At 43.2% G+C, this 12,160-nt stretch overlaps 1 protein-coding gene across 1 annotated transcript in view; it reads left to right on the forward strand.

Moving 5' to 3' along the window:
- LOC310908338 (coiled-coil domain-containing protein 134-like) overlaps window positions 1–12,160 on the forward strand; it is a 47,470-nt gene that overhangs the window by 15,852 nt on the left and 19,458 nt on the right. Inside the window, exons 14-21 of the mRNA XM_083859253.1 lie at window positions 1,202–1,313; window positions 1,971–2,031; window positions 3,206–3,303; window positions 3,989–4,163; window positions 4,274–4,421; window positions 4,979–5,251; window positions 8,244–8,409; window positions 10,401–10,505. Of these exons, the coding sequence (XP_083715379.1) occupies window positions 1,202–1,313; window positions 1,971–2,031; window positions 3,206–3,303; window positions 3,989–4,163; window positions 4,274–4,421; window positions 4,979–5,251; window positions 8,244–8,409; window positions 10,401–10,505 (1,138 nt within the window). The remainder of the gene's footprint in view (window positions 1–1,201; window positions 1,314–1,970; window positions 2,032–3,205; window positions 3,304–3,988; window positions 4,164–4,273; window positions 4,422–4,978; window positions 5,252–8,243; window positions 8,410–10,400; window positions 10,506–12,160) is intronic.

Genomic DNA, 12,160 nt, shown 5'->3' on the forward strand with positions numbered 1-12,160 from the left:
AAAGATAGTATATGCTCTCAGAGGGTACAGAAATTCATAATTTTTCCATGTAGATGTCAGTGTCTTTCTTCAGACTGTGCACTCCCATAACCTACCTACCATGATGTGGGATCCATTGCAGCTCCGGATATGTCAGAAAATTAAGGGTGCCTGAACTGTTGTTTCCCCTTCTGCCACTTTTTCAAAACTTGCCTGTGTCCCAGGTGCCTGTTTGCACCTGCAATTTCATTTCTATGCTTCTTCCCAGAAGGTACTGATAAGGCTGCCCAGAAAGGGCAGTATTAAGCATTGTGCCTTAGTAAGGCCTGTTACATGATTTAAAAAGTGACTGTGGAGACTCATGAGTGCTTTAGTGCTCCATACAGGCCTGTCCCTAAGACAATTTAAGCAAAATTGTCAAACACTAGGACTTTTATTGTGGTTCCTAATATTTAGTAAAGTTTTCTTGTGCTTTGTGACAGGTACAGGTATATGGATTCTTGCAGTTGTTAGGAGCTTGGAGATGTTTTGGTTGGTGTTTTCTTAACTGATCTCTTGGTAGGCAGCTGCAGTGGCATTGCTGTTCTCCTCCCTGACATGAGGGTGCAGTGCATGTCCAGTTTGGCAAAGCTGCAGTCAGTGTGCTGTTTCTTGCTCATTGAACTTGGGTAAAAATCAATGGACTATGAGAAAATTGTCCTGTGACCTTCAACAAGAGCGAGTTGAGACATTCTGTTCTAAACAGTTTGGAGCTGGAGTCTGTAGAGAGCTCAAGTGGCTGTGTTTGCCACTGTTCTGTGAAATGCTAAAGCACAGGTGTTAAGTGCAGCTGAAGTCAGCTGTGCTTAAACATATGTCCTATGTTGTATAGGAGAATTAACCATCTGACCTGTAAGAGCAGTAACTTCCTGGGCAATGTGGGCAGTAATGTCAGTCACTGTGCATTAAGGCCTAACATTGCCTGCTGAAATCCAGAAGAAGATTCTTGTCTGATGTGATGTCTAGCAGAGTTACCAGCACAGCTCACAGCGCGGGCAGAGGGAAGTGTAAGTTGCGTTCAAAGTGCTCTCTGAGCATGCTCTGCTGCCAGGCATTTTGGTAAAAGAACTGCTACTCTATTTGCTTGGATTTAGAAACCTGACTTTCTGGGCAGGCAGGAAGGAAGCTGCTACCTTCAGTGTTTGTAGCCTCTTGTGCACCTGATCTATTTGTCCTTCCACAGAGCTATCTGGAAAGGGCTGTCAGCCCATCCGTGACAGAGGTTTTCATCTCGACACTCAATACCCTCTTCACAGTGGTGCCAAGCATGCGGAATAAGTTCTCCAAGAAGCTGGGTATGAGGGTATTGTGGGATCATGTTCTCCATGCTCTTAACTGGTGGAACTTGCTGCAGCTGCGTATTACTGAGGCAATGAGCCTAACATTGAGAATTTATGTGGAGGATTCTATTACATGTTTATATGAATAAGAATAGAGTGCATAGTCATGTTCAGCAGGATGGAAAAGTTATTTGGTCCCAATGATGATGGGACAGGTTTTATTTTGGATAAGAATGTTGCATCAGCTTTATCCTTCCCTCTGGAATAATTCAGAATCGAATTGGCTGTTCCTGTAGACAGGGATTATGCTGGAATTGTTGGTGGGATTTTACTATATAGAAATCATAGTTTAGTCTATGTATGCCTTATTCTTCACACCTCAGAGAGGTGATGTAGACAATTCCTTTGTTCTAAACATGTGAATCTGGCAAATCTTCACTTCTCCTCCTGAGAAAACAAATGAATCTCAGATACTCTTCTCATACCCAAACTTGGAGTAGTTTACTTTCTGAGAGAAAGCCTAATATATGTATTCTTACTGAAATGGCCTGCCCTCTTCACCAGTCTTGTATGAAGGTGTGTGGGGGTGGGTGATTATGGGACCTGCCTACTCTTTTTCTCATCATACATATTCTGTGCTTCTTTAACATTTCTGTCTTGCTTTCTGTCTAGCATCCTCATCCTTCATCCGACTGACACTGGAGCTGAAGGCCAGATTTTGCTCTGTACAGAGGTATTGTGACGTTGTGACGTGTGCATTGTAAGTGAGCCAAAAATTTCCAGATTGGAAAGTAGATCATGCCTTATGTAATACACCTGATTAGGCAAGATGAGCAGCTGAAAGACTCAAGAATGGTTGTGTCTTACTGAAAAATGTAAATGCTTTCTGACAATGGAAGAGCTTGATGTGGGAGAAGCAGTTTGGTAGGGGGCGGATGGATTTACACAGCATTGTGAGAATTCTGTGCTCTGTCCTGAGTTACACAGATAGAGATAAAGCGGCCTGACTTTGGAATAATCTGATCAGTTAGTGTTCTGAAGAGAAGTACCAGTAGCATCAGTTCCATCTGAGCTCTGGTTTCCTAGGCATATACTACCACTGTTGTTGTTCCTCATAGTGTGATAAAGTATTAGAAATGAAGGGAGGAGGATAACTTCTGTAGCAGGCATTGCAAAGGATCTCCTGTAGTAGAGGCTATGATTTCTAGGTTGAGGAGTATTTGGGGAGATTCCCTGTGGGTCTGCAGAAGTGTGTTATCTCCTCGTTCTTGTGGCTGTACCTCATTTAAAAAGTAAACAAAACACACAGCACTCCTAGTCCAGTTTACTAGTGTGGAACTTTGAGTGGGGGCATTTGTGGCTGTGAATGGTGTGTGGTGATCTAGGTCTCTGAATTGAGCACTGTGCTGTGCCAAGGATGGTGTGTTACAGATGTCTGGTTGTGTCCTGTTCTGCAAGGAAATGGTTGGAAAGAGGGAAATACCTGGAAATAGCTGTTCTTACCCTTTAAGTTAATATTTTGGCATCCTTCAGTGTTCATCTCTGGCAATGTCATTGCTAAAAAATTTATGTTATTTGCCAGTGGAATCATGTATTGTTATTCTTAAACACCTCCCATTCTCTGGTTGTGAGAGTACCCCACTGTATTCACATTGTCCCAAGGTATGAACATGTTCACTGTTGTCACTGCATATACCCACCACATCTGTGAGCTGCCAGTCAGTCCATTGGAAATTCATCATTTTCCAGGAAGCCTAGGTTGGCTCCTAGAGTCTTCTTGTGATGAGGCAGGTGCTTGTGTGTGATCATTCAGTAAAATGAGGTTCTGGCAGACAGTGTGTGATATCAGAAGTAGGAAGAGGATATTTCTAGCCTTCTTTACTGTCTCTTTCTGCTCTTCTTCACAGTAATCCTGTCCTGAATCACACCTGTTCCAGCTTCCTCTGCAGCTTATGCCTGAACCTTCACTCAGCCATAGAAAAGAGGAGAACTTCTTCACAGGAAGGCAAGTTTGGGGAAAGAGAAAGATTGCTTCATTTAGTTTGAGGCCTTGCCACCCTCTGCTTAGGCAACAGGTGAAAAAAAAAATTAGAAAAGGACAAATGAGAAGGGAAAGGAAGACACACATAGCTTGACTGAGAAATTTTTTCCCCAGCTTGTTTTTAAGCTGGTCTAGCAAGGACCAGCACAGAAAACACTCAGAAAATGCCTTTTGAAAGTTTAGGACTCCACCTGGAAAGAATGCATTTCATCTGCCTATGGTTTTGTTTACATGGGAGCATTTATTAGCAGAGCTGTGCATGCTTAATTGAAACAAAATTACTTGTCACATAGTCACTCATATGCATATCAAGCTAAATTTTTCCCTCTGGCATATTCTATAAAGCTTTCCTGTCTATACTGTAACTTTCCATAATAGGTAAGTTCCGAACAAATGAGATGGAAGTTTCTACATCAAAAAAGCCACTTTTCCCATTAGCAGTGGTTGGTCACCATACAGGCACTATCAGCAAAGGGCTCAGAATCTCAAAGAGAAGTGTTGTTTTCATCCTTAAAGCCAACTCTGTTAAAACAGGCCTCACACCACTATTGCTGCTGAATCATAGATGTATGCTTGATGTATGCAGACTGTGGAGTTGTTCCATTGACATTGCTCATAATTTCCTGCCTGCTTATATTTTTATTTCTAGAGCAAGAGATGTCTGAGCTCCTGCAGAAGGGTCTGCCTCATTTAAACTACACCATTGCTGAAAGCCTTCTCCTCCTGTCTGAACCCCCTGAGCCTTTCTTTTTGGATCAGTCTCTTTGCAGTCACCAGCATTGTCTCATACTACTCTTATATTTTGCCTACACCTTCGGGGACAGGTGAGCCAAGAATATAAAAAGCAAGTGGATATGTGGCCATTATATATCATGTATTGATGGGAAAAGCATATCTATTGTTACTGTTTCCACTCTAATCTCCTTCAATGCAGGTTTATTCCAGATGCAGAATTATTTCTAGCTGTAAGAAATTTTCTCCTATCAGCACAGGACCATGGAGACTGTCCCCCTCCACACATACTCAGAGCTGCACTTTACCTCCTTGCTGTCTGTCAGGACAAAGGCAAAGCCCTGGACATGGTAAAAGATTTCATTCCTATCTCTTGGAACCTTTTTGTTGAAACTAAGGTTTCTCCCCACTCACATCAACCTTGTTGTAGAAGGTATTTTGGCATAGGTGGTGAGCAGTGAATGAGTGAAGCAGTGCACTGCACTGTAGTGCAGTGCATCTACACTCTGGAAAGTTAACTATGAAAATCCACAGGGGAATATAGATTTGACAGAATAAACTTGTGTATATGTGGGAAGTGTAATTGCGTTGGATAGACTGTGAATTCACATACAGAATATAATACATTTTATGGCTTTGGTCTCCCAAACACATTTCCATCCTCTGCAGCAGTCTTTCTAGTGTTCCCATATGGCTCTTTGCTGCTGCACAGCTTTGAGCTCTGTATAAAGCCTACGAGTTTCTTAGCTTGTGTGATGCAAATGGGCTTCACAAAATGATGTTTAGCTGATGTGTTTGATTGTCTGGCTGAAAAGGCAGACAGACTGTTTCTCACAGTAAAGTCTCATGGCTTCAGTATTAGTGCTTTTTTTGTTCTCTGTCCCACTTCCCCTTTCCCTCTTATCAGAGGTCTTTGTCTACCATGAGAAGGATCCTGGATAATCTTCCAGATCTGAGCTTGGTTTATGTCCATTGTCCTCTCCTGCTGAATTTCTTCCTGCGCTACCCTGAACTTATGGGGAGATTTGGACACCAAGTTCTCCAGCTCTGGTTTTCCTGGGAAGACTGCAAGCGGACTGAGGCTGAAGAAGCTGATTTTGGCACAACCAATCAGCTGAACAGTGCTGATCCTTTGCTTCCCATACTGAAGAGCAATTCCAGCATTTTGCTTATTTTACTGGTATGTGGCTTTCACAACGATGGGCTGCTATCCTGGCCTTAATTTGGGGGGGCTTTTTGGTTCTTAAATCTTTTAGTGATGTTGTGATTTTGATAGAAGGGGCCATGTGTGTATACACAGACTTCCATCCGCCAGGGAAGGCTTATGTGGAAAACGGCAGTGTGTGTGTGTTACCACTTTCTCTGCCATCCATCTACTGTGACAGGAAGGGATCCTCTGAGAGTTGGCTGGAGAGGGAGCTGAAGGGTCCTGCTGATGTATGCCATGAAAAACTCCATTCCTTCCTCTATCGAGGTTCACAGCTGGGTACTTCAGATTCTTCAGTGCCAGCCCTTGAAGAAGTTGTTTTGCAAATTTGACAGCAGTGCTTTACTACTGATAGATGAGAAGCGTATGATGAGCAAGAACTTTGAAAAAGCAACGTGCAGAGAACAGGTCTTGAGGGCACACCTTTCTGTTTGCTTGAGGTTTTCATTTTATCTGGTTTTAACTGGAGACTCTTGTCAGAGAATTTTGAAGTACTCTTGAGTTTTCAGGACTGCAGATAACATGTTTTATTGCTTTTAAAAGATAACATAAAAGTCTTGTGTCAGGGAAAATTAATCAGTGCAGGAGAGAAAGGGGCCTTGAAGTAGCAGGCTAGCGTGTTTGCCTTTAGCTGGTGAAATGAGCTGTAAACCCATGTAATCATGAAACAATCTGTGTCCTGATGTCTCACTTCCACTGCTCTCACCTTCCTGTCACCCCTCCCCATCAGTGGCCTCTTGTCCCATGACTGTTGAGCCAGTCACACAGTAAATATTTGCTAACTTTTCCACTGAAGAATATGAGATTTGCCTGTAAGGGCAAAAGCTAAGAGTTGTGATATTTCTTCTCCAGTCTATTAGAGAAATTAAAATAAACTATCATTGAAAAGGGAAACCCATGTCAGCAGATGATAGAGACGTATGGGGAAGCAAGGCTTGATTCTGAGTGGGAATCCACTGGGCATTACAGAACGTATTTCTTCTGATCTAAGAGTAAGTTTTAATATCTGAGGTTACTGAAATGACTGACAGGAGGGCAGTTCTTTCACAGTTGGGACACAGTTACAGAATAGGTAACAACATCCAGGCATTTGATACCATTGCAGAGCATTAGTAAAAGTGATCAATGAGTTTACATATCAGGACAAATTAAGGAGGTGAAGTGTCCCATGAGGCTTGTCCACACTGTTATCTTTGGCAGTAGTTCTGGAACCTGTCACTCCATAAACTGAAACACGTCTGTCAATAAGCAAAACATAAACAGTGTCTCCCTTCCCTGAACGGTACAACATTCCTGCTTACTCTTTCCTGTCTTGCCATGTGCTCTTGCAGAAATAAATTCATTTAGCTCTGTTCCAGTCTTTAAAGTGAGTTGTAATGAATCACAGGCTTTGAGAATTCACCTTTCAGTTGTGGAAGAGCATAATTAATCTGAATTTAGATGAACTAATAAAACAGTGCAATAGGCAAGGATAAATATATTCAGATGTAAAGAAAACTTATGAGATTAATAACCTAAGCCTCATAATGCACTAGTAGAGTGGAAAGGCCTCTGCATAGTACAGTGAAACAAAAATCAATGTTCTTCCAAGGATGGCTTATCTGCTTTAAATAATTGTCTGGATTAGATATAACAGATGGTTAGTGACTTCATCTGTGACCTTGACCTTCTGGGTCAAGGAAGGAATCTATTAACACAGTGGTGCATTTGCCAGAACCAGGAAGGCTGTGGCCATTGGTTCATGTCATTTTGTGCTGTGTGTGTTCATCAGGGGTGAATGTAGTCATGATGAGACACTGTCCCACTTGTCTTCTCCATGCTCCAGGTCTGAGGTGCTCTCTCAGACAATGGAGACATTAGATTACCTTCCTGAATGTCATATGGAGCAGATCTGTGTCAGTAGAGATGATTGTGCAGATATCTCCTTGCCCTTCATTCATGAAGGTCTCTGGTAGAGGCAGGAATTCGGCTCAGAACTAGAGAGCTTTTCCTGGCATAGACAGCCTGTTCTTACCTTATTTGCTTTCCTTGGGTACAGGATCCCACAACCATTTCCTCTGCATCATTGAAGTCTAGATGAATGACTGCTGTGTGATAGGGGAAAGCAGCTGGGAGAGGCAGCAAGCTGTCCAGGCAGGCTTTAGGCTCAGTTGATGAGACCAGTCTCCTGTTTACCTCTTCAACTCTACCATTTGCAATGCAGTAGCTGGGACTACTGCAGGAAGAGAGGAAAGGTAGTGCTGACCTAATACATGTTGAGATGGTCATATTATGTCAGCACTAGCAGACATTTTCTGTCTGATAATTATACAACTGCCTCTGTACATGCTGTGCAAGTGAATTTAATGATATACACCTTAACATGAAGACTATGCCCAAATTAAGGCTACTGGCCGTGGGATTCAGCTCAGAGACTCCAGACAGAGCCCCATAGTCAAGAGGCAGGCTTGTGAGCTGTGTACATGACTCTTCCTTTTCCTGTGATTGATTGCTTGCCCAGCTTATGTATGTTTTATGCAGTTTAGTTATGTTACTACTGCACCTACAAGGCCTTTTGAAAGTTAGGAACTATGGACAGACTCATAAGCTTGATTTTAGGCAAGAATCTTTAATATGCAAGCTGATTTTTCAAAACAACAAGGCGAGCAGAGGTGCCAGAGATTCTATTCTTTTGTTTAGGTCTCACTTGTCTAGAACTGTGACCTTAAATGTATGTTACCCTTACACTTACAGAGCCAAATCATTCTTTAAATGGGATATTACTCAGAGGTGCCTAACAGACATGAGACCACCTGCTTTATTCAGTTCTCTATTTCTCTATTTAAAATAATCAGGACATACTTAATCTGAATGGTGCTTTATTAGGCTGTTTCCCAAGGCACCAGATTAGCATAATGGTATTAAATAGTGGTGACTTCTGCCTAATCAGGGTAGAAAGGTAATGTGTGTGTTTCTTCCTTTGCAGGACCTGGTCTGCTCAAGCTCTGTGGAAGTGGCTTGGAAGGTGTTAATGACTCTAAAGACCTTCCTGGAAAGAAATGAGGATGTCCTTGTCTGTGACCTCCTTCGGAGCCGATTTTTACAGATTCTGCAGCAACTGCTGGTAGAGAGCAGCTCAGCCACCCTACAAGGTGACCCCACCTTTGTGACTTGGTCTTGCTGTAAGATCAACTAGCTGTAGGGACACAGTCTGGGATAAAGTGGTTTTGAACTTTTTTTGTTTGCTGATGTGGCTTCATTACTTACCTGCATGAGGAAATTTATGGACAGAACTGTACTTAGTTTCCTTTTCGGAGATTCATTTTGAAGTGAGAGCCTTTTTTCTAATTTAGGTTGTTCTGGCTTTCAAACTGATTGTTAGACCAAGGCAAGTTCTTGTATACTGCTATCAGTGTTCAGATGGAGAGCTGTGCTGGTAAATCTTTCTGTTTGAATAGGGGCCCAACTGGTGGCTGAAAGACAACCTCCTTTTGCCTCTTTGTGCAAAACAGCTGGGTGTGCCTGAGCATACACGGTTCCCAGGACAAAAATACCAGGAGCAAGGATTGAATAATTCATTATATTGATTCCCTAACAGGGACTGTGGTATCACCAGATCTTATAAGTCTGTTAAATCTCTCAAAGGTAGCAAGGCAGTGACTGGAGGAAACCCCTGTTTTCCTTACTAGCCCTATCTGTGATGCTGGAACTGTTGTCCCACTATGAAAGGTGATGTGCAAAGTAGTCTGTGAGCTTGAACTGAAAGAGTGAGCAGTGCTAGGATGTCCTTGGCTCCTTTAGGATAGGGACTTGGCACAACTGTTACTTGTTCCTGAGGGGGCCACTGATGCTTTTAACAGCTTTGCTCTGTTTCAAGTGTTTTGTTGTGCAGCAGTTGGGATGGAGACAAGAAGAAGGAAAGTGTTTTTGCCTTACCTCCAGCAAAGTCAGTAGGCTGGAGAAGAGGAGGGGCACTGAAAGCAGGAGCATGGTAGAGCATGAAGCTACAAGATCTGCTAGATCTGAACTTGTTTGGAATTGTGCACATTTGAATTTGTGTCCCTCTATTGCTGATCTATGGATGCGGGGAGCTGTGGGGAGGCAAAGTATCCAGTTCCTATAGTGGGAGTCAGACTTACCACTCCAAACCACTGGTGATGGGGGTAGGACACTGAGTTAGAGGAGCTTTTGCAAGATTTGAGCCTTTCTACTAGCTTCTGGTAATATGTGTAGCTCTTCTTTATATTGCATCTTGAACTTGTTAACTGACATCCTGGCAACCCATCCAGAAAGTCAAACACTAGATGTATTTTGGAGACAGACTTCCTTGGCTCCCAGCACACAGACAACTCTCTGTGAGGCCTGGGGCAGTCAAGTCCAGGGGATCTGCATCCCTTTTCAAACAGCAGCCTGCTTTTAGGCAGGAAAGAGCCCCAACAGTGGGACTCCATCAGGAATATGTTAACATTAAAGACACCCATAAATGTTTCCGCCTCAAAACTGAAAACTCATGAGCCTTTGTGAAAACGTTTACTGGAGGAGATAGTAGGTATGACTGTACACAATACAAAATCTTTGCATGTTTACAGCATTGCAAGAAAGGGAATAGTAGAAAGAGGATTCCCCTGTGGTCTAAGTAGCCCCATTTTCCTTACATACAGGCCTGCTGTACAGGGTTCTCACTTCCATCTCTGCCCTGCCCTGATGGACAGCATTTTTCCAGTCTCACAAGATGGAGGGGAACAAATGCTGTGCAGCTGGGCTGCTGTCAAAAGTGTGACAGTGATAGTCAAGTGGGCAGGAAGAGCACTGTCTAGAAAGAGCTAATGACTTTTAGCTTATTAGCAGTATCAAAGTGTGAGGAACATGCTCCCTACATGGCTCATGATGGGTGTAAATGACCCCAGCCTCTTTTCCCCCCCTTCTTTAGTTGCTCCTAAAATGGTGTTGGCAGGATTCAGGCCAAACCAGAGTGGCAGAAAGGGGACCTGATCCAGGGGGGACTGTAGAGATGAGAATAAAGTTAGGGCTCTGTGTGTGTGTGTCCTTATTCCGGAGCCAGAAAATCAACAATTCCTGGCACACTTTAAGGTATAACAGTTTGTAGTTCACTGACAAGCTAAGCTGTCTGTGCCCTTCTTAGCTAACAGGAACCTGCCTGTTTTGCTGAGCCTTCTTTTCCTGGTGCAGCTGCGGAGCAACGGCATAAGGGAGCTGGACAGCACAGACTTCAAGCTGCTTCACCAGGGTGAGAGTATGCATCCATCTTCTCCCAGGGAAGTGTTTGTTAATTGTTCCATAAGAGGATAGGCACTTGCTCTTTGTCCTTTGAGAGAAGATTGACCTTGCATTATAGTAATGGTTGCTTTGAGATACATTCATAGCCAGAGCATTGTAAAGAGTTGTGGTAACTAATTCAGTTAACAAAACCCAGGTTCTCTTCCTCCTGCTTTTACAATACATTTTTTTGTCTGAAACCTCACAAAGTGGCCAAAGTATTTCCCTGACCATGACAAGATTTCAGGGTCAGAGACTGTTGTTGGTTTGGCACATGACCACATGGCTGGTATGCTTCCTGAATTATCCTTTCCTGTCCATCCTCACTATAATAGTCTTGTGGGGTTCAGGCCACAGTCATGTCCTGTTAATCAGCTATCAGGAACCAGTGAAACTGGGCTTTCCTTGGAATGTGAATCCAGAGTATATGGCTCCCAACCAACTGCAGAGCTTGCCCACTCCACCCCAAAGACAGAAGAGCAAGCTGTGTTTCTTTATCATACCATAACCTGCTGTCTTGTCTGGTGATCCTTACTTGGTGATTTCTGCCTTCTTACTTGGCTATTGGAGGTTCGTATAGGCTGTGAAAAAAAAGAATAGATACTAGAAGGAAAATTCAGCTGATCCATCCTCTCATCTCTTCCCTGCTCAGAAAAATTGGTCTCTCCAGCAGACTTTGAAGGACTATCCCCTTCAATTTGAAGTGTTTCATGTCTCAGGCCTGTCTGTATTGCCCTTGTAAAGAAGCGGCATTTCTCAGACATTCATTAGCCAAGGGAACTGGGGACATGGAAGAACCACGGCCTCTTTATCCCAGCCTTTTTAGCTGCTGTGATTTTAGAACACAGCTCAGCTTCTCCCAGTAGTCACAAGCTCCTTTTGCTCTTGCTTTCTGCTTTGTATTTTTCTGCACAACTCTCTCCATACCCCAGCCACCCCATTTTTTCCCACCTTGGCCTCCAGACTGTGTTCTCTAGGGGTGGATGTGCAAGACACTCTTCTCTAATGAGACCTCTTAGATGGAAGGGGCGTGTTGATGTGTGTTTTTTAAGAATTGCTTACTCAAATTGTAAGCTCTTCAAAAGATCTCCAATGACAGTTTTACTGAACCCTGCAATCCTGGATTCCCGCCCCCCCCCCTTCCCCCCCTTCCCCCCCAGCTCTTACTAAACATTGTTGCTTAGTGTTTGGTGCTTACAACAAACATGACATTTTACTCCTAGTGTGAGCAAAGTTGGTGAGAGTGGAGGAGCACAGGTTTCCATGGCTTTCCCCAGTCTGGTCACTGTGAGAGACAGTCACATTATTGTTTATGTGTGTTCTAGTACCAGAATCAAACTCACACTGTGGAAACAGATAACTCACACTGCAGGGTTTGCTTTTTTTTTTTTTCTGTGGTAACAGACAGCCTAAAGTCCATTCCTCTTGGATTCATTACTGCCTGATGTGATATATGCCCTCTTATATACACTATTCAATTCCCCCACTCTGTTATCATCCTCCACTGCACTGTCCACTCTAAAGCAAACACTGTAGGGCAGATGCCTGTTGCTGTGTCTGTACCATTGTAGTAGTTTCAGGTTCCCCAATTTCTGTTTCCCGAATTATGTGTAGTGGTTTGAGTGC

The sequence above is a fragment of the Zosterops lateralis genome (assembly GCF_965231275.1).
Source record: "Zosterops lateralis genome assembly, chromosome: 4".
Taxonomy (NCBI): Eukaryota; Metazoa; Chordata; class Aves; order Passeriformes; family Zosteropidae; genus Zosterops; species Zosterops lateralis.